The sequence below is a fragment of the Sinohyriopsis cumingii genome, chromosome 11 (genome assembly GCF_028554795.1).
Source record: "Sinohyriopsis cumingii isolate HCF-2022 chromosome 11, ASM2855479v2, whole genome shotgun sequence".
Taxonomy (NCBI): Eukaryota; Metazoa; Mollusca; class Bivalvia; order Unionida; family Unionidae; genus Sinohyriopsis; species Sinohyriopsis cumingii.
Genome location: NC_142971.1, coordinates 106,845,057 through 106,866,386, shown reverse-complemented (window position 1 = coordinate 106,866,386; position 21,330 = coordinate 106,845,057). Strand labels below are relative to the sequence as shown.

General features: G+C 34.6%; 1 protein-coding gene across 1 annotated transcript in view; it reads left to right on the top strand.

Annotated features, from left to right (window-relative positions):
* The window catches only part of LOC149789234 (SCO-spondin-like), a 215,128-nt gene that overhangs the window by 2,895 nt on the left and 190,903 nt on the right, over positions 1 to 21,330 (top strand). Inside the window, exons 5-14 of the mRNA XM_089973597.1 lie at positions 683 to 874; positions 2,200 to 2,391; positions 3,723 to 3,914; positions 5,246 to 5,437; positions 6,765 to 6,956; positions 8,094 to 8,285; positions 9,693 to 9,884; positions 10,819 to 11,010; positions 11,990 to 12,181; positions 14,008 to 14,199. Coding sequence (XP_089829723.1) covers positions 683 to 874; positions 2,200 to 2,391; positions 3,723 to 3,914; positions 5,246 to 5,437; positions 6,765 to 6,956; positions 8,094 to 8,285; positions 9,693 to 9,884; positions 10,819 to 11,010; positions 11,990 to 12,181; positions 14,008 to 14,199 — 1,920 coding nt within the window. The remainder of the gene's footprint in view (positions 1 to 682; positions 875 to 2,199; positions 2,392 to 3,722; positions 3,915 to 5,245; positions 5,438 to 6,764; positions 6,957 to 8,093; positions 8,286 to 9,692; positions 9,885 to 10,818; positions 11,011 to 11,989; positions 12,182 to 14,007; positions 14,200 to 21,330) is intronic.

Below are 21,330 nucleotides of genomic sequence, written 5' to 3'. Positions count from 1 at the left end.
GGTGGATTATGTCAGATAGATGGCTACTAGACTATTTATGAAGCAGATGGAAATCCACACATAACAAAAACAGTGAAATCTTTTTGAAAGTCGATAAATATGATAGAAAGAGATAACGAAATATAACGTTATCATAAATAAATGGCCATATTACAGATGCAAGATACAACACCTAACAAATAATGATCATGCAACATCAATTAGTGTTTTGGATATTTATTGGGTAGGTGTACCAATAAAGTAGGGACAATGCAATATTTGCACAGGTACGATAGTAGAAAACATAATTAAAAAAAAACATATTGCCTTTAGTAATTGCGATTATCAAGTTCCATATGTAGAAGCCAAACATTCTTAGATATACATTGTATGTTTCTAACTTTGTGACAGACATGTTTTCAGGAAACGCATTATTAATAGAACTGCTGATAAAAGGCATTATGTTTCATTTTCAATACTCCGTTGGTACCTGGTTTTAAAATGTATTGACGTCGTCTACAGGCTTCTTATGAAAAGAAGGAAATAATTGTTCGCAATAATTATTTTCAGCCTTTCTGCGACTTTCAATGTTTTTAATAGTATATACCTTATGCATGAAATCATTTATCTAAACGGAATGCAGAATGATTAGTGGTTTCCTAAATTTCTCTGTTGTCTCTGTCACTCTACTTTAATTCCATAGATGGAGGCTGGAGCGCTTGGAATGGCTGGATTTCAAATGGAACTTGTAGCGTCACATGTGGTGGAGGTACACAGACACAAACTAGAAACCGGTCCTGCACCAATCCCATTCCACAGAATGGTGGACGAACATGTAATGGATCTTCAGTGGAATCTCAGACCATTCAGTGTAGCATACAAGCTTGTCCTATAGGTAAGGAAGCCTGCTAATACTTATAATGTACGCAAGAGCCTGGAGACACAAAACTGCAAGTCCGCTCGACGATACTGAAAAGCAATATATTAATATAAAAAATGAAGTGGGATGACCGTATTCTTGTTGTTATTGTGGGCTTAGAGATAGAATATAAACAGGCAATATTGAAACAGTGTACATCATGCTTAAAGTAGCAAAAATCGTTAAAATCGTTAAAATATTATAAATTTATGCAAACTATTTTGCATCGATATAAGAAAACGATGTAGCAACAACACTAAGAAACGTTCTAATATTTTTAGTGAAGAAGAATTTTCGTTCTACATATGTATGTTACAAATTTCCTAAGCTAAAGGAATATCAATGTACATTGCAACATGATTCTGACAAAGGGACGCATGCCTAGATTGTCATAAAGGATGCAGGTTGATATAAAATACATTACTGAGAGCCATTGTGCGTACTTCTATAACATCAATATAATCGGCCGTTTTTCCATGGGATGGCTATGTCTGGCAAATGATAACATGAAAGGTGTTTAATGGCTATAGTAAGGTTAAGTAAATTTTTGAATTGACTGCACTTTCTTCACTAGCATCAATTGTCAACATGTCTGATACGCAAAGCGATCCCACTTAGTGATAATGAAATTCAAAGGCAGATAACTAAGCGACTATTTCTGAGGTAGATGGAAGTCCACAGATAACAAAAACAGTGAAATCTTTCTGAAAATCTATGAATATGATATAAAAAAGTAAAGACATATAACGTTATCATAATTAAATGGCCAGATCACAGATGCAAGATACAACACCTAACATATAATGATCATGCAACATCAATTAGTGTTTTGGATATTTATTGGGTAGGCGTACCCAAAAAGTAGGGACAGTGCAATATTTGCACACGTACGATAGTAGAAAACATAATTAAAACAACATATTGTCTTTAGTAATTGCAATTATCAAGTTCCATATGTAGACGCCAAACATTGTTAGATATACATTGTATGTGTTTACCTTTGTGACAGACATGTTTTCAGGAAACGCATTATTAATAGAACTGCTGACAAAAGGCATTATGTTTCATTTTCAATACTCCGTTGGTACCTGGTTTTAAAATGTATTGACGTCGTCTACAGGCTTCTTATGAAAAGAAGGAAATAATTGTTCGCAATAATTATTTTCAGCCTTTCTGCGACTTTCAATGTTTTTAATAGTATATACCTTATGCATGAAATCATTTATCTAAACGGAATGCAGAATGATTAGTGGTTTCCTAAATTTCTCTGTTGTCTCTGTCACTCTAATTTAATTCCATAGATGGAGGCTGGAGCGCTTGGAATGGCTGGATTTCAAATGGAACTTGTAGCGTCACATGTGGTGGAGGTACACAGACACAAACTAGAAACCGGTCCTGCACCAATCCCATTCCACAGAATGGTGGACGAACATGTAATGGATCTTCAGTGGAATCTCAGACCATTCAGTGTAGCATACAAGCTTGTCCTATAGGTAAGGAAGCCTGCTAATACTTATAATGTACGCAAGAGCCTGGAGACACAAAACTGCAAGTCCGCTCGACGATACTGAAAAGCAATTAATTAATATAAAAGATGAAGTGGGATGACCGTATTCTTGTTGTTATTGTGGGCTTAGATAGAGATAGAATATAAACAGGCAATAGTGAAACAGTGTACATCATGCTTAAAATAGCAAAAATCGTTAAAATCGTTAAAATATTATAAATTTATGCAAACTATTTTGCATCGATATAAGAAAACGATGTAGCAACAACACTAAGAAACGTTCTAATATTTTCAGTGAAGAAGAATTTTCGTTCTACATATATATGTTACAAATTTCCTAAGCTAAAGGAATGTCAATGTACATTGCAACATAATTCTGACAAAGTGACGTAAGCCTAGATTGTCATAGAGGATGCAGGTTGATATAAAATACATTACTGAGAGCCATTGTGCGTACTTCTATAACATCAATATAATCGGCCGTTTTTCCATGGGATGGCTATGTCTGGCAAATGATAACATGAAAGGTGTTTAATGGCTATAGTAAGGTTAAGTAAATGTTTGAATTGACTGCACTTTCTTCACTAGCATCAATTGTCAACATGTCTGATACGTAAAGCGATCCCACTTAGTGATAATGAAATTCAAAGGTATATAACTAAGCGACTATTTCTGAGGTAGATGGAAATCCACAGATAACAAAAAGAGTGAAATCTTTCTGAAAATCTATGAATATGATATAAAAAAGTAAAGACATATAACGTTATCATAATTAAATGGCCAGATCACAGATGCAAGATACAACACCTAACAAATAATGATCATGCAACATCAATTAGTGTTTTGGATATTTATTGGGTAGGCGTACCCACAAAGTAGGGACAGTGCAATATTTGCACACGTACGATAGTAGAAAACATAATTAAAAAAAAACATATTGCCTTTAGTAATTGCAATTATCAAGTTCCATATGTAGACGCCAAACAATGTTAGATATACATTGTATGTTTTTAACTTTGTGACAGACATGTTTTCAGGAAACGCATTATTAATAGAACTGCTGACAAAAGGCATTATGTTTCATTTTCAATACTCCGTTGGTACCTGGTTTTAAAATGTATTGACGTCGTCTACAGGCTTCTTATGAAAAGAAGGAAATAATTGTTCGCAATAATTATTTTCAGCCTTTCTGCGACTTTCAATGTTTTTAATAGTATATACCTTATGCATGAAATCATTTATCTAAACGGAATGCAGAATGATTAGTGGTTTCCTAAATTTCTCTGTTGTCTCTGTCACTCTAATTTAATTCCATAGATGGAGGCTGGAGCGCTTGGAATGGCTGGATTTCAAATGGAACTTGTAGCGTCACATGTGGTGGAGGTACACAGACACAAACTAGAAACCGGTCCTGCACCAATCCCATTCCACAGAATGGTGGACGAACATGTAATGGATCTTCAGTGGAATCTCAGACCATTCAGTGTAGCATACAAGCTTGTCCTATAGGTAAGGAAGCCTGCTAATACTTATAATGTACGCAAGAGCCTGGAGACACAAAACTGCAAGTCCGCTCGACGATACTGAAAAGCAATTAATTAATATAAAAGATGAAGTGGGATGACCGTATTCTTGTTGTTATTGTGGGCTTAGATAGAGATAGAATATAAACAGGCAATAGTGAAACAGTGTACATCATGCTTAAAATAGCAAAAATCGTTAAAATCGTTAAAATATTATAAATTTATGCAAACTATTTTGCATCGATATAAGAAAACGATGTAGCAACAACACTAAGAAACGTTCTAATATTTTCAGTGAAGAAGAATTTTCGTTCTACATATATATGTTACAAATTTCCTAAGCTAAAGGAATGTCAATGTACATTGCAACATAATTCTGACAAAGTGACGTAAGCCTAGATTGTCATAAAGGATGCAGGTTGATATAAAATACATTACTGAGAGCCATTGTGCGTACTTCTATAACATCAATATGATCGGCCGTTTTTCCATGGGATGGCTATGTCTGGCAAATGATAACATGAAAGGTGTTTAATGGCTATAGTAAGGTTAAGTAAATGTTTGAATTGACTGCACTTTCTTCACTAGCATCAATTGTCAACATGTCTGATACGTAAAGCGATCCCACTTAGTGATAATGAAATTCAAAGGTATATAACTAAGCGACTATTTCTGAGGTAGATGGAAATCCACAGATAACAAAAAGAGTGAAATCTTTCTGAAAATCTATGAATATGATATAAAAAAGTAAAGACATATAACGTTATCATAATTAAATGGCCAGATCACAGATGCAAGATACAACACCTAACAAATAATGATCATGCAACATCAATTAGTGTTTTGGATATTTATTGGGTAGGCGTACCCACAAAGTAGGGACAGTGCAATATTTGCACACGTACGATAGTAGAAAACATAATTAAAAAAAAACATATTGCCTTTAGTAATTGCAATTATCAAGTTCCATATGTAGACGCCAAACAATGTTAGATATACATTGTATGTTTTTAACTTTGTAACAGACATGTTTTCAGGAAACGCATTATTAATAGAACTGCTGACAAAAGGCATTATGTTTCATTTTCAATACTCCGTTGGTACCTGGTTTTAAAATGTATTGACGTCGTCTACAGGCTTCTTATGAAAAGAAGGAAATAATTGTTCGCAATAATTATTTTCAGCCTTTCTGCGACTTTCAATGTTTTTAATAGTATATACCTTATGCATGAAATCATTTATCTAAACGGAATGCAGAATGATTAGTGTTTTCCTAAATTTCTCTGTTGTCTCTGTCACTCTAATTTAATTCCATAGATGGAGGCTGGAGCGCTTGGAATGGCTGGATTTCAAATGGAACTTGTAGCGTCACATGTGGTGGAGGTACACAGACACAAACTAGAAACCGGTCCTGCACCAATCCCATTCCACAGAATGGTGGACGAACATGTAATGGATCTTCAGTGGAATCTCAGACCATTCAGTGTAGCATACAAGCTTGTCCTATAGGTAAGGAAGCCTGCTAATACTTATAATGTACGCAAGAGCCTGGAGACACAAAACTGCAAGTCCGCTCGACGATACTGAAAAGCAATTAATTAATATAAAAAATGAAGTGGGATGACCGTATTCTTGTTGTTATTGTGGGCTTAGATAGAGATAGAATATAAACAGGCAATAGTGAAACAGTGTACATCATGCTTAAAATAGCAAAAATCGTTAAAATCGTTAAAATATTATAAATTTATGCAAACTATTTTGCATCGATATAAGAAAACGATGTAGCAACAACACTAAGAAACGTTCTAATATTTTCAGTGAAGAAGAATTTTCGTTCTACATATATATGTTACAAATTTCCTAAGCTAAAGGAATTTCAATGTACATTGCAACATGATTCTGACAAAGTGACGTAAGCCTAGATTGTCATAAAGGATGCAGGTTGATATAAAATACATTACTGAGAGCCATTGTGCGTACTTCTAAAACATCAATATAATCGGCCGTTTTTCCATGGGATGGCTATGTCTGGCAAATGATAACATGAAAGGTGTTTAATGGCTATAGTAAGGTTAAGTAAATGTTTGAATTGACTGCACTTTCTTCACTAGCATCAATTGTCAACATGTCTGATACGTAAAGCGATCCCACTTAGTGATAATGAAATTCAAAGGTAGATAATTAAGCGACTATTTCTGAGGTAGATGGAAATCCACAGATAACAAGGACACTGAAATCTTTCTGAAAATCTATGAATATGATATAAAAATAGAAAGAAATATAACGGTATTATAAAAACATGGACATATTACAAATGCAAGGTAGAACACCTAACAGATAATGATCATTCAACATCAATTAGCGTTTTGGATATTTGTTAGGTAGGCGTACCCACAAAGTAGGGACAGTGCAATATTTGCACACGTACGATAGTAGAAAACATAAATAAAATTTATATAGCCTTTACTAATTGCAGTTATCAAGCTCCATATGTTGAAGCCAATCATTATTACATATACATTGTATGTGTTTACCTTTGTGACAGATATGTTTTCAGGAAACACAATATTAATAAAACTGCTGATAAAATGCATTATGTTTCATTTTCAATACTCCGTTGGTACCTGGTTTTAAAATCTAATTTAAGTCGTATACAGGCTTGTTATAAAAATAAGGAAATAGTTGTTCGCAATGATTATTTTCAGAATTCTCCGACGTTCATTGGTTTAAATAGGATATACTTTATCCATGACATAATTAGTCTAAACGGAATGCAAAATCAGTTGATGTTTCTATATTTTTCACTTGTCCCTGTCACTCTAATTTATTCCCATAGATGGAGGCTGGAGCAGTTGGAATGGCTGGACATCAAATGGAACATGTAGTGTCACATGTGGTGGAGGCATACAGACTCAAACTAGGAGCCGGTCCTGCACCAATCCCATTCCCCAGAATGGTGGAAGACAGTGTAATGGAACTTCAACGGAATTTCAAACCGTTCAGTGCAACACACAAATGTGCCCTACAGGTAAGGAATCTGGTACTATCTTTACCGCGACAATGAGTGTTTGTGCTCTATGCTATACAACCGTTGAATATAGAAAATAACCAAGCAAAATGAAAATAAGTGGCATATATCATCTAAGGCATGGGGTTTTCTACTTGAAGAAAGAAACACAAAATTATGAAATAGTCTTTTTCCGGTTCGAGATGGTTACAATCGTGAAGGTATTCTAACTCTTGTATAAACTGTTTGGCATGGAATCCGGTGGAAGATGTGTGGATACATGACATGAAAACTGTGTAAGATACGATCATTTGACTGCGAAGATTATACTCTGAGCATTTTTAACATCGACTCCACGGTCGTCACTGACTTCAAGTTTCACCACCCCTGATAAGCAGAGAGGTACTTTTAGCGTTACTGGAAATCCAAGGATAAATATTGTATGGATCATGAAAGGAAGATGATTCTTGGACCATTTTCGTCACTGTCCCGACTCAAAGGGAGATCCACAAGAAAGTAGACTCGAAACATTTGAAAAAATCTATGAGTATTACGGAGATAACAAAAGATGACAAAATAGTATCATAAATAAATTGCCAAGTTACAGAATCAAGATACGAAACTTAAGGGAGAATACTCTTGCAATATGATTATGTAGTTTGGATTTTTTTCCGGGTCAACATATCCAGTGTGACAAATTAGGGAAAATGCAATCTTTTATATATAGAGTATTTAGCATGAAACTGCAGATAATTTAATACATGGCCTTTAATAATTGCTATCATCCATTTCCACATTTGGATGCCGCAAATTGTAAATTCTAAAGATATGTGCATAAATTTACTACTGAAAGGTTTAAGAGGACTCAAATTATTAATAGGTCTGCTCTAAATTGCATTAAATTGCAATTTTTTTGCAATTTCTGGTGACCTGATTTTAAAATCCAATTAAGTCGGCGACAGGGTCCTTTTTATATAAAAATGCAAAAATAATTTGTTTGGAATTATTGTTTTCAGCCGATCAGTAACCATCATCCTTTGCAAGAGGATATGTAATATGTCTTATCCATAATATATTGTATCTAAACGGAATGATTAATTCGTACGTTTTCTCTTATTCATATGTTGTCTCTGTTGTCACTATAATGATAACTCTTAGATGGAGGCTGGAGCGCTTGGAATGGCTGGACAGCAAATGGAACCTGTAGTATCACATGTGGTGGAGGTATACAGACTCAAACTAGGAGCCGGTCCTGCACCAATCCCATTCCTCAGAATGGTGGACGACAGTGTAATGGAACTTCATCGGAATTTCAAATCATCCAGTGCAACACACAGCATTGTCCTCTAGGTATGGAACTTTACTGCTGCTTCTACGGCAAAGATGAATGTTCGTGCTATACATTGAATAATCATTGAATGGAAAAAGTAACTAATCAAAATGAAATTAAAGTAAGCGACATCGATTCAGTTTGACGTTCTGGTTTCTAATTCGATAAAGTGATATAAATACCTTTTTTCCGCGTAATGTTTTAAAAGTGTAGGTAGAGAATATTAACAGGTAATACTAGGTCCGTCTCGATCCTGATGGCAAAACGCATTAAAATAGTCAAACTCTTATGCAAACTATTTTACATGGAAGCCGGTGTGAGGTGTGTGGATAAGTAGTATGAAACATCGTAATTTAGGAATATGAGATTAGAATGATTACTCTGAATCTTCTTAACATGTCCAAGAGTAAGTCTTATAATTGCTATGTGGATATGTAATGTATTACTGAAGGTAAAGGAACTTTGACGCACATCGAAACTCATCTTGGACAGAGGGAGGTAAGCCGTGGTTGTTACATGTTGATATTAAAGATTTAAAAAAATTGGGTTTGTAAAGAAATTATTCATATTTGAATGTACGTATCTAAAATTGGGATAATTTGATTTCCTTCCTTTAGGTGACGATACCTTACAAATGTTCATAAGTAAGGTGTTTGTATTCAGTGATTGCCGTAGAGGAGGGAAGTAACCTTTGGAATAGACTTCCTTGTCGACAAAGTTTAATAAACAGAGCTCTCCTGTTCAGTATTAACACAATCAAAGCTAACTGTGGTATCAATTGCAAAGGAGAATGATTCCTCGAATATTTGTGTCACTGTACCCAAGGTACACAGAGAGAGAGAGAGAGAGAGAGAGAGAGTTCCACCTGTAGTAGAATCAGTCGAGCATTTGAGAATAGAAGTTAGTGATAGAAAACGAGGGGAAACTGATTATCATCAATGAATTGCTTTGTTAAAGACATATCATGCCACACGTTACATTTATCATTAGTGGTGTTGATATGTTTGGGTAAAAGTACTCAGTTTGACAATATAGGGAAAACTGACTATTCTTATACAAAAAACTAGATTGATTTTAGTCCATAGCATATACCAATTGCAGCGACCCAGTTCCACTTTTGAAAGCCGAGAATTGTTATTTATACGTGCTTGCGCCCCAAACCATGACGACAGGTTCTCCCTAGCTCTGATTATTAATAACACTTTTTGACAAATTTCTTTAAATTGCATTTTCCTGCAATTCATATATATTGAGGTTTAAAATCCAATTAACTCTGACGGTGACATCTAAAACGTTTTAGCATTTTTCTCCCGATAATTCATTTCAGCAAATTTTGAACCTTTATTCTTTTCAGTAAGATGGTTAATATATTCCATCAATTACATGTTCGTTACTCAACACAATGCACTCATTTTATCCTATCGTAGATGGAAATTGGAGCACTTGGAGTGGCTGGATTTCGAATGGAATCTGCAGCGTCACATGCGGTGGAGGAATGCAGACTCAAGCCAGGAACAGGTCCTGCACCAATCCTATTCCACAGAATGGTGGAGGAGAGTGTATTGGCACCTCAACGGAATTTCAGACTCTTACTTGCAACACACAAGCTTGTCCTATAGGTAAGCAATCCTGGTAATGCTTCTACAGTAAAGAATAATGTTGATGTTTCCGAGTAAACTATCAGGAAACTCCTAACAAACTGGGAACATAAAAATTCGACGTAAGAGGGAGAACTCAGAGATTTAATATTTATACTGGCGAAGTAATAGTTCTTACCTGGATATATTATGAATTTCGTAAGCTAATAATATTGGTATGCACATTGTGGCATGGGGAGGTAGTCGAGATTGTCATGCATATTGCCACTCCATATTAAATACGTAGCTGAAATTCATTGAATTTACTACTCTTTCAGTAGAAAGCTCTGTTTGGAAAATGATGATAGGAAAGGTATTATGTATACAGTACCTGCTGTAGAAAGTTTCATGAAATCATCGACTTGACACCACCTTTGTCACTGACATTAGTTTCGTCTTACTGGATAATAAAAGTGTCAATGAAATTCAAAGAGAACTAACGTAACGATTATGAAAGGTAACTAATCCCTCCACCATTTCCGTAACTCTGCGTGAGGTGTTATGAGAGCCAAAAGTAAAATAACTGAAATTTGACTATTCTTATACAAAAAATTGAATTGGTTTTAGTCCATTGCATATACCAATCGCAAGGACCCAGTTCCACTTTTGAAAGCCGATTATTGTTATTTTTACGTGCATGCGCCCCAAACCATGACGACAGGTTTTCCCTAGCTCTGATTATTTATAACACTATTTGACAAATTTCTTTAAATTGCATTTTCCTGCGATCCATATATATTGAGGTTTAAAATCCAATTATCTCCGACGGTGACATCTAAAACGTTTTAGCATTTTTCTCCCGATAATTCATTTCAGCAAATTTTGAACCTTTATTCTTTTCAGTAAGATAGTTAATATATCCCATCAATTACATGTTCGTTACTCAACACAATGCACTCATTTTATCCTATCATAGATGGAAATTGGAGCACTTGGAGTGGCTGGATTTCGGATGGAACCTGCAGCGTCACATGCGGTGGAGGAATACAGACTCAAGCCAGGAACAGGTCCTGCACCAATCCTAATCCACAGTATGGTGGAGAAGAGTGTATTGGCAACTCAACGGAATCTCAGACTGTTACTTGCAACACACAAGCTTGTCCTATAGGTAAGCAATCCTGGTAATGCTTCTACAGTAAAGAATAATGTTGATGTTTCCGAGTAAACTATCAGTAAATTGGGTTTGTAAAGAAAAATTGTTCATATCTGAATGTACTTACCTAAAATTGGGATAATTTGATTTCTTTCCTTTAGGTGGCGATACCTTAAAAATGTTCATACGTAAGGAAGTAACCTTTGGAATAGAATTCCTTTTCGACAAAGTTTAATAAACAGAGCTCTCCTGTTCAGTATTAACACAATCGAAGCTAACTGTGGTATCAATTGCCAAAGGAGAATGATTCCTCGAATATTTGTGACACTGTACCCAAGGCAAAGAGAGAGAGAAAGATATATATATATATATATATATATATATATATATATATATATATATATATATATATATATATATATATATATATATATATATATACCCATCCACCCTTAATAAAACCAGTCATTACAAAGATAGAAAAGCCTCATACAACACAAGACATATATTGATTATACATGTTAATTATCGTTTAGCTTTTGTTTTGGGAGAAGAAATGAATTTATTTCAGTCCATAGCCTAATAATGTCAGTTATCTGGTTGATGGTTTCAAAGCCAAAACTTGTTATTTATACATGTATGTGCTTAAATCTACATCAGAAAGCTTTTCCCGAATAGTGATTATTATTAGCGCTTCTAACAAGACGTATTAAACTGTATATTTGTTTTATCCTTCGATATCGTAGTTCACATTGCATATTTATTTTATCCTTCGATATCGTATAGTAAATGCCAATTAAATCATATGCCGGCTTCATCTCACGAGTTACAGTGTATTTCTCTCAGTAATACTTTTTCGACAATTGGGAACCATCATTATTTTGAGCAGAATATTTGATATGTCACATTATTGACATGTTCATTACTAAACCTAATGCTTTAGTTGTTTATATTCCATTCATGTCTTTGTTTGTTCTCTAATGTTAAAACGTAGATGGAAATTGGAGCTCCTGGAGTGACTGGATTTTAAATGGAACCTGTAGCGTCACATGTGGTGGAGGTATACAGAGTCAAACTAGAAACCGGTCCTGCACCAATCCCATGCCCGATAATGGTGGACGATATTGCAATGGATCTTCAACGGAATCTCAGACCATTCAATGCAACACAGAAACTTGTCCTATAGGTAAGGAAGCCTGTTAATACGTCTACAGTAAAGAAGAATGTAGATGTTAGGAGTAAACAGACAGGCGAAAGGAGAAAGCAACTAAGTAGAAATAAAAATGATTTGGTATAAATGAAACGTTGTTGTTGTTGTGAGCTAAACGCTCTTTTGCAACACTTGATAGGTTATATATGGCGGCCAGTATAACTGATGGAGGAAGAACCACTGAAGCAAGGCAAGTTACTAACAAGCTTTCTCATATATATATATATATATATATATATATATATATATATATATATATATATATATATATATATATATGCATAGCCCGAGCATGGATGGGTAAAGGCGAATGCCTAAGACCAATCGACCGCCAGAGGCCCACATGAATTTATTCTGAATTGCCGTTTCCTAATTAAATAAAGGGGTAAATGTCTGACTAAAATAGTTTACAGTTTTGTTCATAGAACATAAACATGAATTGTGAAACAGTCTTGATCATATTAGAACACAGAAATCATTGAAATTGTCTAAGTTTGAAGCAAACTATTATGCAAGTAAAATGGTATATGTGCGAATAAGAGGCATGAACACGAAAAGACGATGCAATAAAGAACCCTCAGAAACTTCTTTGGATTTCTAGGGCCGAAGAATTTTCTTGTGTACCTATATGTCTTGAAGTTCATATATTAATGGAAAATTTATTTCATCAAGACTCACGAACATTTAAGAACTCATTTAGCAAGACTCCCGACCATTTCTGTCCCTGTACCAGAATCAGATGAAAATCCACATGTAACAACAAAGTGAAACTTTAGACAAAATCGATGAATGTGATAGAAAGAGAAAAAAGAAAGAGAGAGAGAGAGAGAGAGAGAGAGAGAGAGTGAAAGAATGAGATCCACCTGTAATAGAATCAGTCGAGCACTTGAGAATAGAAGTAAGTGATGTCCAGCATCCATGTTTCGAGGACACGCAGTATTAATATAACTGCTTACAAAATGCATTGTATTGCATTGGTTAAACAATCCGTGGATGCATAGTTTTAAAATACAATTAAATTATTTGTAGGTTTCTTAAACAAAAGTAACAATACTTTGTGGACAATGATGTTTTTTCAGTTACTCAGCTACATTCTTTTTATTATATAAAATCCTTGACATGTTTAATCTAAACATAATGCGGAATGAGTATGTTTCCTGATCATTCCTGTTTCGAGGCTGAGAGAGAGAGAGAGAGAGAGAGAGAGAGAGAGAGAGAGAGAGAGAGAGAAAGAGAGAGATCCACCTGTAGTAGAATTAGTCGAGCAGTTGAGAATAGAAGTCAGTGATAGAAAACGAGGGGAAACTGATGATCATACATGAACTGCTTTGTTAAAGACGTATCATACCACACGTTACATTTATCATTAGTGGTGTTGATTTGCCTCTGCTGAAGTACTCAGTTTGACAATACAGGGAAAATTTGAATATTCTTATACAAAAACTGAATTGATTTTAGTCCATACCATATACCTATTGCAGCGACCCAGTTCCACTTTTGAAAGCCGTGAATTTATACGTGCATGCGCCAAAAAACCATGACGACAGGTTTTCCCTAGCTCTGATTATTAATAACACTTTTTGACAAATTTCGTTAAATTGCATCTTCATGCAATCCATATATATTGAGGTTTAAAATCCAATTACCTCCAACGGTGACATCTAAAACGTTTTAGCATTTTTCTCCCGATAATTCACTTCAGCAAATTGGGAACCTTTATTCTTTTCAGTAAGACAGTTAAAATATCTCATCTATTACATATTCGTTACTCAACATAACACACTCATTTCATCCTATCGTAGATGGAAATTGGAGCACTTGGAGTGGCTGGATTTCGAATGGAACCTGCAGCGTCACATGCGGTGGAGGAATACAGACTCAAGCCAGGAACAGGTTCTGCACCAATCCTATTCCAAAGAATGGCGGAGGAGAGTGTATTGGAACCTCAACGGAATCTCAGACTGTTACTTGCAACACACAAGCTTGTCCTATAGGTAAGCAATCCTGGTAATGTTTCTACAGTAAAGAATAATGTTAATGTTTCCGAGTAAACTATCAGGAAACTCCTAACAAACTGGGAACATAAGAATGCGACGTAAGAGGGAGAACTCAGAGACTTAATATTTATAGTGGCGAAGTAATAGTTCTTACCTGGATATATTATGAATTTCTTAAGCTAACGGAATTTCGAAGAACATTGAAACAAGACTATATCAAAAGGAAGTAATCCGGGATTGTCATATATATTGGGAGTCGATCAGAAATAGATTACGGGAAATCATTGAATGTGTTTACATCAAATAGGTATCTTTGGTATATATGGCCTTAGACAGCGATATCTGACAAATGATAACAGGAAAGTTCTGTGTGTGTGTGTGTATGTGTGTGTGTGTGTAAGGATTAAGTACATCTTAGAATCAACACCATATTGTTCATTGTCATCAATATTCACCACTTTTGATAGCAACGCGATTCCTTTTAGGTTCAATGAATATGAACATTAAATATTGTATGGATTTTGAAAGGAAGATAATATTATTGAAACAAAAGAGACAAATACATAAGACAAAACGTTATCGTCATTATATTGCCAAGCTGCAGGATGAAGATACGATACCTAAAAGATAATGATCATGCACCATTCGTAAGCGTTTTTGATTTTTCCGGTTAGGTGTTCTTTTGACAAATGTGAGAAAATGCAATATTTGTATACAGTATAAAACCGTACACAGTTATGAACTCCAGTCACTTTTACTGCGCTCTTTGAAATTATTCTCCAGCAAATACTGAATTTCTTTTTTTCCGTTATTCCTGTTTGAGAGGGTTCATCCTGTATGGATGTTGTTTCGCATGTTCGGAATTTACGATTTCAGCGTCATGGATTGTTTTTGTTCCTTGTAGGAACATCTGGAAATAAGTGCTCATATTCAAGTAATAACTGTTTAAGCTCATTCATTTCTTGTGGTTGCAAATGTGAACGTTTCTGGTCCAGATTGTTCATAATTCTGAATTCCGAAGATTTGACAGTCCAAAATCAGAAAAGTTCGAATGCATCCCTTCGCTTAAATCCTCACTGAGTGGGACATTTACAGCTAAATTAATTGCATAATTAACCTGGCTATCTCTCTCAACATGCTCCTTTAACATACTTACGTGGCAAAGTTGTTTTTTTCCGCCTCACTGGAGTATTTATAATATAATTTAAATCATTTAGTTTCCTTTCAACTGTGTAGGGACATAATACTTGGCCTGAAGAGGATTCTGTGGTATGGGCAAGAGAGACAAAACTCTATCACCAGGCTGAAAACTCCTTTCCCTTGTATTTGTATCATATCCTACTTTCATTTTTGACTGAGTAGAGTGCAGATTAATTCTTGCAAACTCACAAGCCTTTGACAACTTATACAGTTAGCTGTGATGGCTATGTATTATTAATACTACATCAAGTTGTGGAGGGCACAACTCAGTGCCTGGACATAGGGTAATGCTACTACATGTTTTAGGGGATACAATTAGAACTATGGATTATTCTAACTACATCTGTTAAAACTGCAAACATTATCAAGAAGATTGATTTCCGTATCTTCATTAGAAAGAAGTTTCTCTTTTAACAACTTCAATGGTTCACGCACAGTATGTCCAAAACTAGTTCAAAGGGACTGAATCCTAAATATTCTTGAACTGATCCCCTAATAGCAAACCAAAGTAAACGAATGCCTTCATCCCAATCATTGCCTGTATCGAAACAATATGACCGAATCATATTTTTCAAAGTTTGGTGAAATCTTTCTAAAGCCCCCACTGGCTCTCACGGTGATAGGCAGAATATTTGAATTGTTGAGTGCCTAATTCGTACATAATTTACTGGAAAATTCCAGACATAAAATTTGACCCTTCATCAGATTGGACAGATTTGGGAAGGCCAAATTGAGTTAAAAAAACTTTATCAAAGGTTTTACTATGGTTTTAGTTTTAATATTCCTCAAAGTAATTGCCTCTGGGAATCTTGTTGATACACACATAATGGTCAAATAATATTGATTACCTGACTTGGTCTTAGGTAAGGGACCAACACAATGTTCCATCATTCAGCTAAATGGCTCGTCATATGCATAAATATGTTGCAGCTAAGCCTTAGGTATCTTCTGAAAGTTTTTCTACCATTTGACAAGTATGACAAGATCTACAGTATTTACAAATATCACTTTTAATTTTTGGCCAATAGAAGTGATTCAAGATCTTGTGATAAGTCTTATTAATCCCTAAATGATCAGCCAAATGAGTTTCATGGGTCAGACTAAGTATTTCCTGTATGTATGATTTTGGAACTACAATTTCATAGTTCACTGACCACTCATTACCAGCAAGTACCTCGGGAGGTCTCCATTTTCTCATAAGAATCCCATTTTTAATGAAATAACAGACAGGTACTTCAGTGGCTTAAGTTTCACTAATGACTCCTTTGAAACAAACAGGAGATCTCAAGATCTTTTTCCTGTTCTACGACAAGTGATTGTCGTTTATCACCCTGAATTGAATAAAAATAATGAGTAGTTAAAAGAGGATCACTGTGATCAATACCTTTTGATTCATCCAAATAAGGAGTGAAAGTGACCTGACCAAAAGCCTGACCAATACAAGTGTCAGCTAAAGGAATACTTTCCTGATCAACATCATTCTGAAGAACTGTCTTTGCCATAGCTCCAGTAACTGTACAAGCTGGGTATAAATCAGGGAATTCTTTTTCAATAGGTCTGACTTTCTGATACAAAGAAGGCTTGTCAGTTACAAGTGGATTAACCACAATCTTTATCTCCAGCTAGGTCGTTACCTAGTAATACATTTATGCCCTCAACGGATAAAGCATACACTGTTCCGACTCTCACGGGTCCTCAGACTAAATCTGATGACAAATTTACACAATGAAGAGGAACATTAAGAAAGCCGCACTCTACTCGCTGAATAAGAACACTCTAATTAGAAGAAACAGGCAAAATACCTGACAATAAAAAAAAAAATCTGTAAAGCTCCTGTGTCCCTTAACATTTTAGTAGGGATGGGATTAGCTGAACCACCCAAAAGTGATAAAGAACCCATCGACATGAATGGTTCATAATTCTCCCTAATACAACCAGACTGGTGTTTATGAGACTCAACACATGTATTGCTTTCAATACATGACCATGACCTTGACCTCTTAGAAATAAGAGCATTTGGAATAGGGTTGTCTTGATTCTGATGCTTATTTTTCAATTTGTAATAATCGGAAATAACGTATCGTTTTTTACAATAGGTACACGTAGGAAGGGATAAGGAATTGTGATCAAGCTTAACAGAAGCTAGATTTCTAAAAGAAGTGCCCGATTTTAATTTAGAAGGGCTTGTATTAGGCTGAAATATTTTTTTCTACCAGAAGACAGCTGAGTGGAAGATCTGCCCCCAAAATACATTTTATGAGATAAGACATACTCGTCAGCAGTGCGAGCAGCATTTTCCAAGGTTTCGATCTTATGCTCGTCAAGATAAGTCATTAGGTCACTATGGACGCAGTTCTTGAACTCTTCATGTTGTCTGAGATTTTCATAATGTTCATCAACGTTCTTGGCTAAGCATCATCGATCAAACAACTGCACTTTTTCTCTTGCAAATTCGACATGAGTTTGTCCAGCTTCCATTTTATAGTTCCGGTCGTTTTGCCGATAAGCCTCGGGGACAAACTCCTAACCCTTTAAGATGCATTCCTTAACCATAGCCAGCATTTTGCTGTAGTGACAGCGAATTGTAAATATCACTAACTTTACCAGTAAATACACATTGTAATAATAGAGTCCAATGCTGCCTTGGCCATTTCAAATTTTCAGCAATTTTTTCTGAGGAAAATATCTATCTACTTCTTTTACTCTAAAAGAGGGCACTAACGTAATATTCTTAGTAACATCAAAACTTGAATTTGTATGTGAGGTGGGAAAGTGCATTTCACTTACCAGCTCTATTTCGTTTTTTTCTAAACTGATATTCCCTGTATTCCTTCTCTCTTTGCATTTGCATTTGCATCTGTATCTCTTCTCTCTCCCCTTTCTCCAATTACAAGTGCATTTGTATCTTTACTTTCTGTAACTGCATTTGTTCTTGTTGTAACTGCATTTGTTATTTCTGTAGCTGTAACTGCATTTGTTCTTGTTGTAACTGCATGTGTTCTTTCTGTAGCTGTAACTGCATTTGTTTTTCTAAAATATGTTTCTGAAGCTCTAGTTTTCTTAACTCTAATTCAATCTTGTATTTCAACTTTAATTTCATTTTTTTAATGTCAGAGTCTGATACAGACTTACTGATCGAAACCAAAATACTTTTATTTAAAACATTCTTTTCCACCAAATACTGGACCAAATATTATTTATTTCTTGCTTCGTTACAGAAGCTTTTGCTCAGAAAGATCATATTTTCTGGAAAATTGAAGCAATTCATCTTTATGTTTTCAAAAATTCTAACTGTTCATGGGTAGAATTTGAAAGAAAGATCTCTACTTTTGATGACATTGTAAAAAAGCCTCTGGATTTCAGTAAATATTTATAAAATGTGAAATAATACTTCGGATTTTAAAAAATTCTAAAACTATGGGAATTTAAATTTAAAAAATAAAGATTTCTGAAATATTTTGGCCAAAATTCATATATCCCAAGGACGATCGGCGAATTTTCTTGTTAAGTGTTTAGGCTCTTACAACACGTAACAGAAAAGAGTGAAGACAACAAACTTTGTAAAATTTAACAATTAAATTTTTCCCTTGAAAAACAAGGTAAAAATGAGAAAAAGAACTTAAGGTTTCACCAATCAAATCCAAACTTAATCCAAGAATTAAACAATGGAAGTCGTATTATTAAAAAGTCGTAAATGAATATGAGTTCGAGTCCCAAATAAATCAAAAATAGAAGGCGATGACGTCTGTTGCAACCTTCAAAGTGATGTTGTGTCAACAGTTCCTTGATGAATCACAAAAAAATAATAATCCAGTTTTGAATTCGAATAAATTTCAATGAATGTCTTTGTTTAAGAATTCTGTTTGACCACTTATATATTTCCAAGGAAAAGAATTACCTGTATTCCATAAAATAAAATTGCAGCTCAAATTGGCCACAACAAAACACCTTTAAGTGTAAATGGTTTAGAGTCCGAATGCCCAAATTGTATCCAGAAAACAGTCGTACACAATTTAACACCCAAATCAGGTAACCCTTCCAGAACAAAATATAAGCTTTTTCATGCATAACATCACGTATGGCCTTAACTGAAATCAATGGTTCTTAATCTGGTAAAACTAATAAAAAACAATTAAAAGTTTGTTAACCAGAATCCTTACTGGTTCTGAATCAAGGTCAGCAACTAGATAGTGTTTCAATATTATTACAGTCAGGTCAATCAGAACTGAACTGAATTTCTATTAAAAAAAATGTCAAATCCAGTAGACAGTTACCTTATAATAGCATGTAATGAAATAAAAAAAATCATTTAAAACTAACAAACAAATAATTAAATTACATATACATAACATCAGCGAAATGTTTTAATGGTGTTGGCATATAATATTAAAAACGTGTTTAGGCTCTCATAAACAGTAACAAGAAAAAAGTTAAGACAGCATGCTTTGTAAAACTTAACAAATAATTTATTTCCCTAATAAAACAAGGTAAAAATGAGGAAAAGAACTTACGGTTTTAAGAATAAAATCCAAACATCCAAGAATAATCCAAAAAATAAAACAATTAGAAGTCTTGGTAAAAAAAATGTTCTAATGAATTTTAGTTCGAGTCCCGACGAAATCCAAAATGGAAGGCGATGACGTATACTGTAGTCAGTATGGCATTGACGTGTCAACAGTTCTTTGTTGAACCACAGAAAACAATATTCCAGTTTTTAATTCTGAACAAAATTTCACTAAATGTCTTTGTCCATGAATTTTGTATGAGCACTTAAATATTCTAAGGAAAATAATTAATCTCTTAGAATCCAAATAATTTGAAGAAATTTTAAAATTAAAATCCAACTGTCACATCAAAAGAAACACGTTGTGTCCAAGTGTTTAAAAGCCCGACTGTCTAAATTCTCTATAGATAAAGGTTATACACTAATTTAAGACGCAAAACAAATTCCTTTATGAAGGTCAAGTGATTACTTTCTAGAATCTATTTATATGTACAAAGTCACGTATTCTCAGTACAGCCTCGATTTCACCCTATACATTCCACAATAAAAAAAGAAGTTTGTATACTGATTCTGAATCAAAGCCAGGAACTACGTCAGCATTAAGAAATAGTTATAATATTAGGTGTTCACGAAAATACTGTCAGGTCAAGTTAATTTCTGGATAATGTCTAATTCCAGTAAATAATGGAGAGAAAAAAGCGAAATAGCTTATATTATACAAGCAATAATGAAACATGGCGCAAGAGAGAGAGAGAGAGAGAGAGAGAGAGAGAGAGAGAGACAGACAGAGAGCCATACGTAAAAGAATGAAACATTTGAGAAAATCGATAAAAATAATAGAAAATGAGAAACATAGTATCATACATAAACCGATAAGTTAGAGATGGAGCATTCGATACCGAACATATTATAATTGTGCTATACAAAATATAATTAGTATGAATAAATACAAAAAATAGATCCAAAAAAGGGAGTCATGTGATAGTAACAACATTATTTTCCAAATGATGAAATATTAAGTATCGAAATCATTGACCATATTGCGTACTATATATCGAACCAATTGACGCTTACGTCAAAAATGTCAATTCATCAAAGCTATTTGAAAGAAACTTTCACGGTACTTTCAGCATTATCTGTAAAATATTGTAGAAAGGCTCCATAATAATTGCATACCCCAACGTCAAAAAGGATTTACTTTTGATTTTTGTCCGTCTACGAGTTAATCTATCGGTAAGTCCGTTTGTCTGTCCTCTTTGTGGGCTTTATTGTTTTTTAAATACCGATTCCCTCGTGGATATCACGCTTGGATTGTTGGTTTGTGTTTGGATGAATACATGTAATGTACGAAAATTTGGTCATAGGTATCCAATTTGCCAAATTTGTTAAGAGATCATTACAAATGTACGAGGCTCTAATGCCAG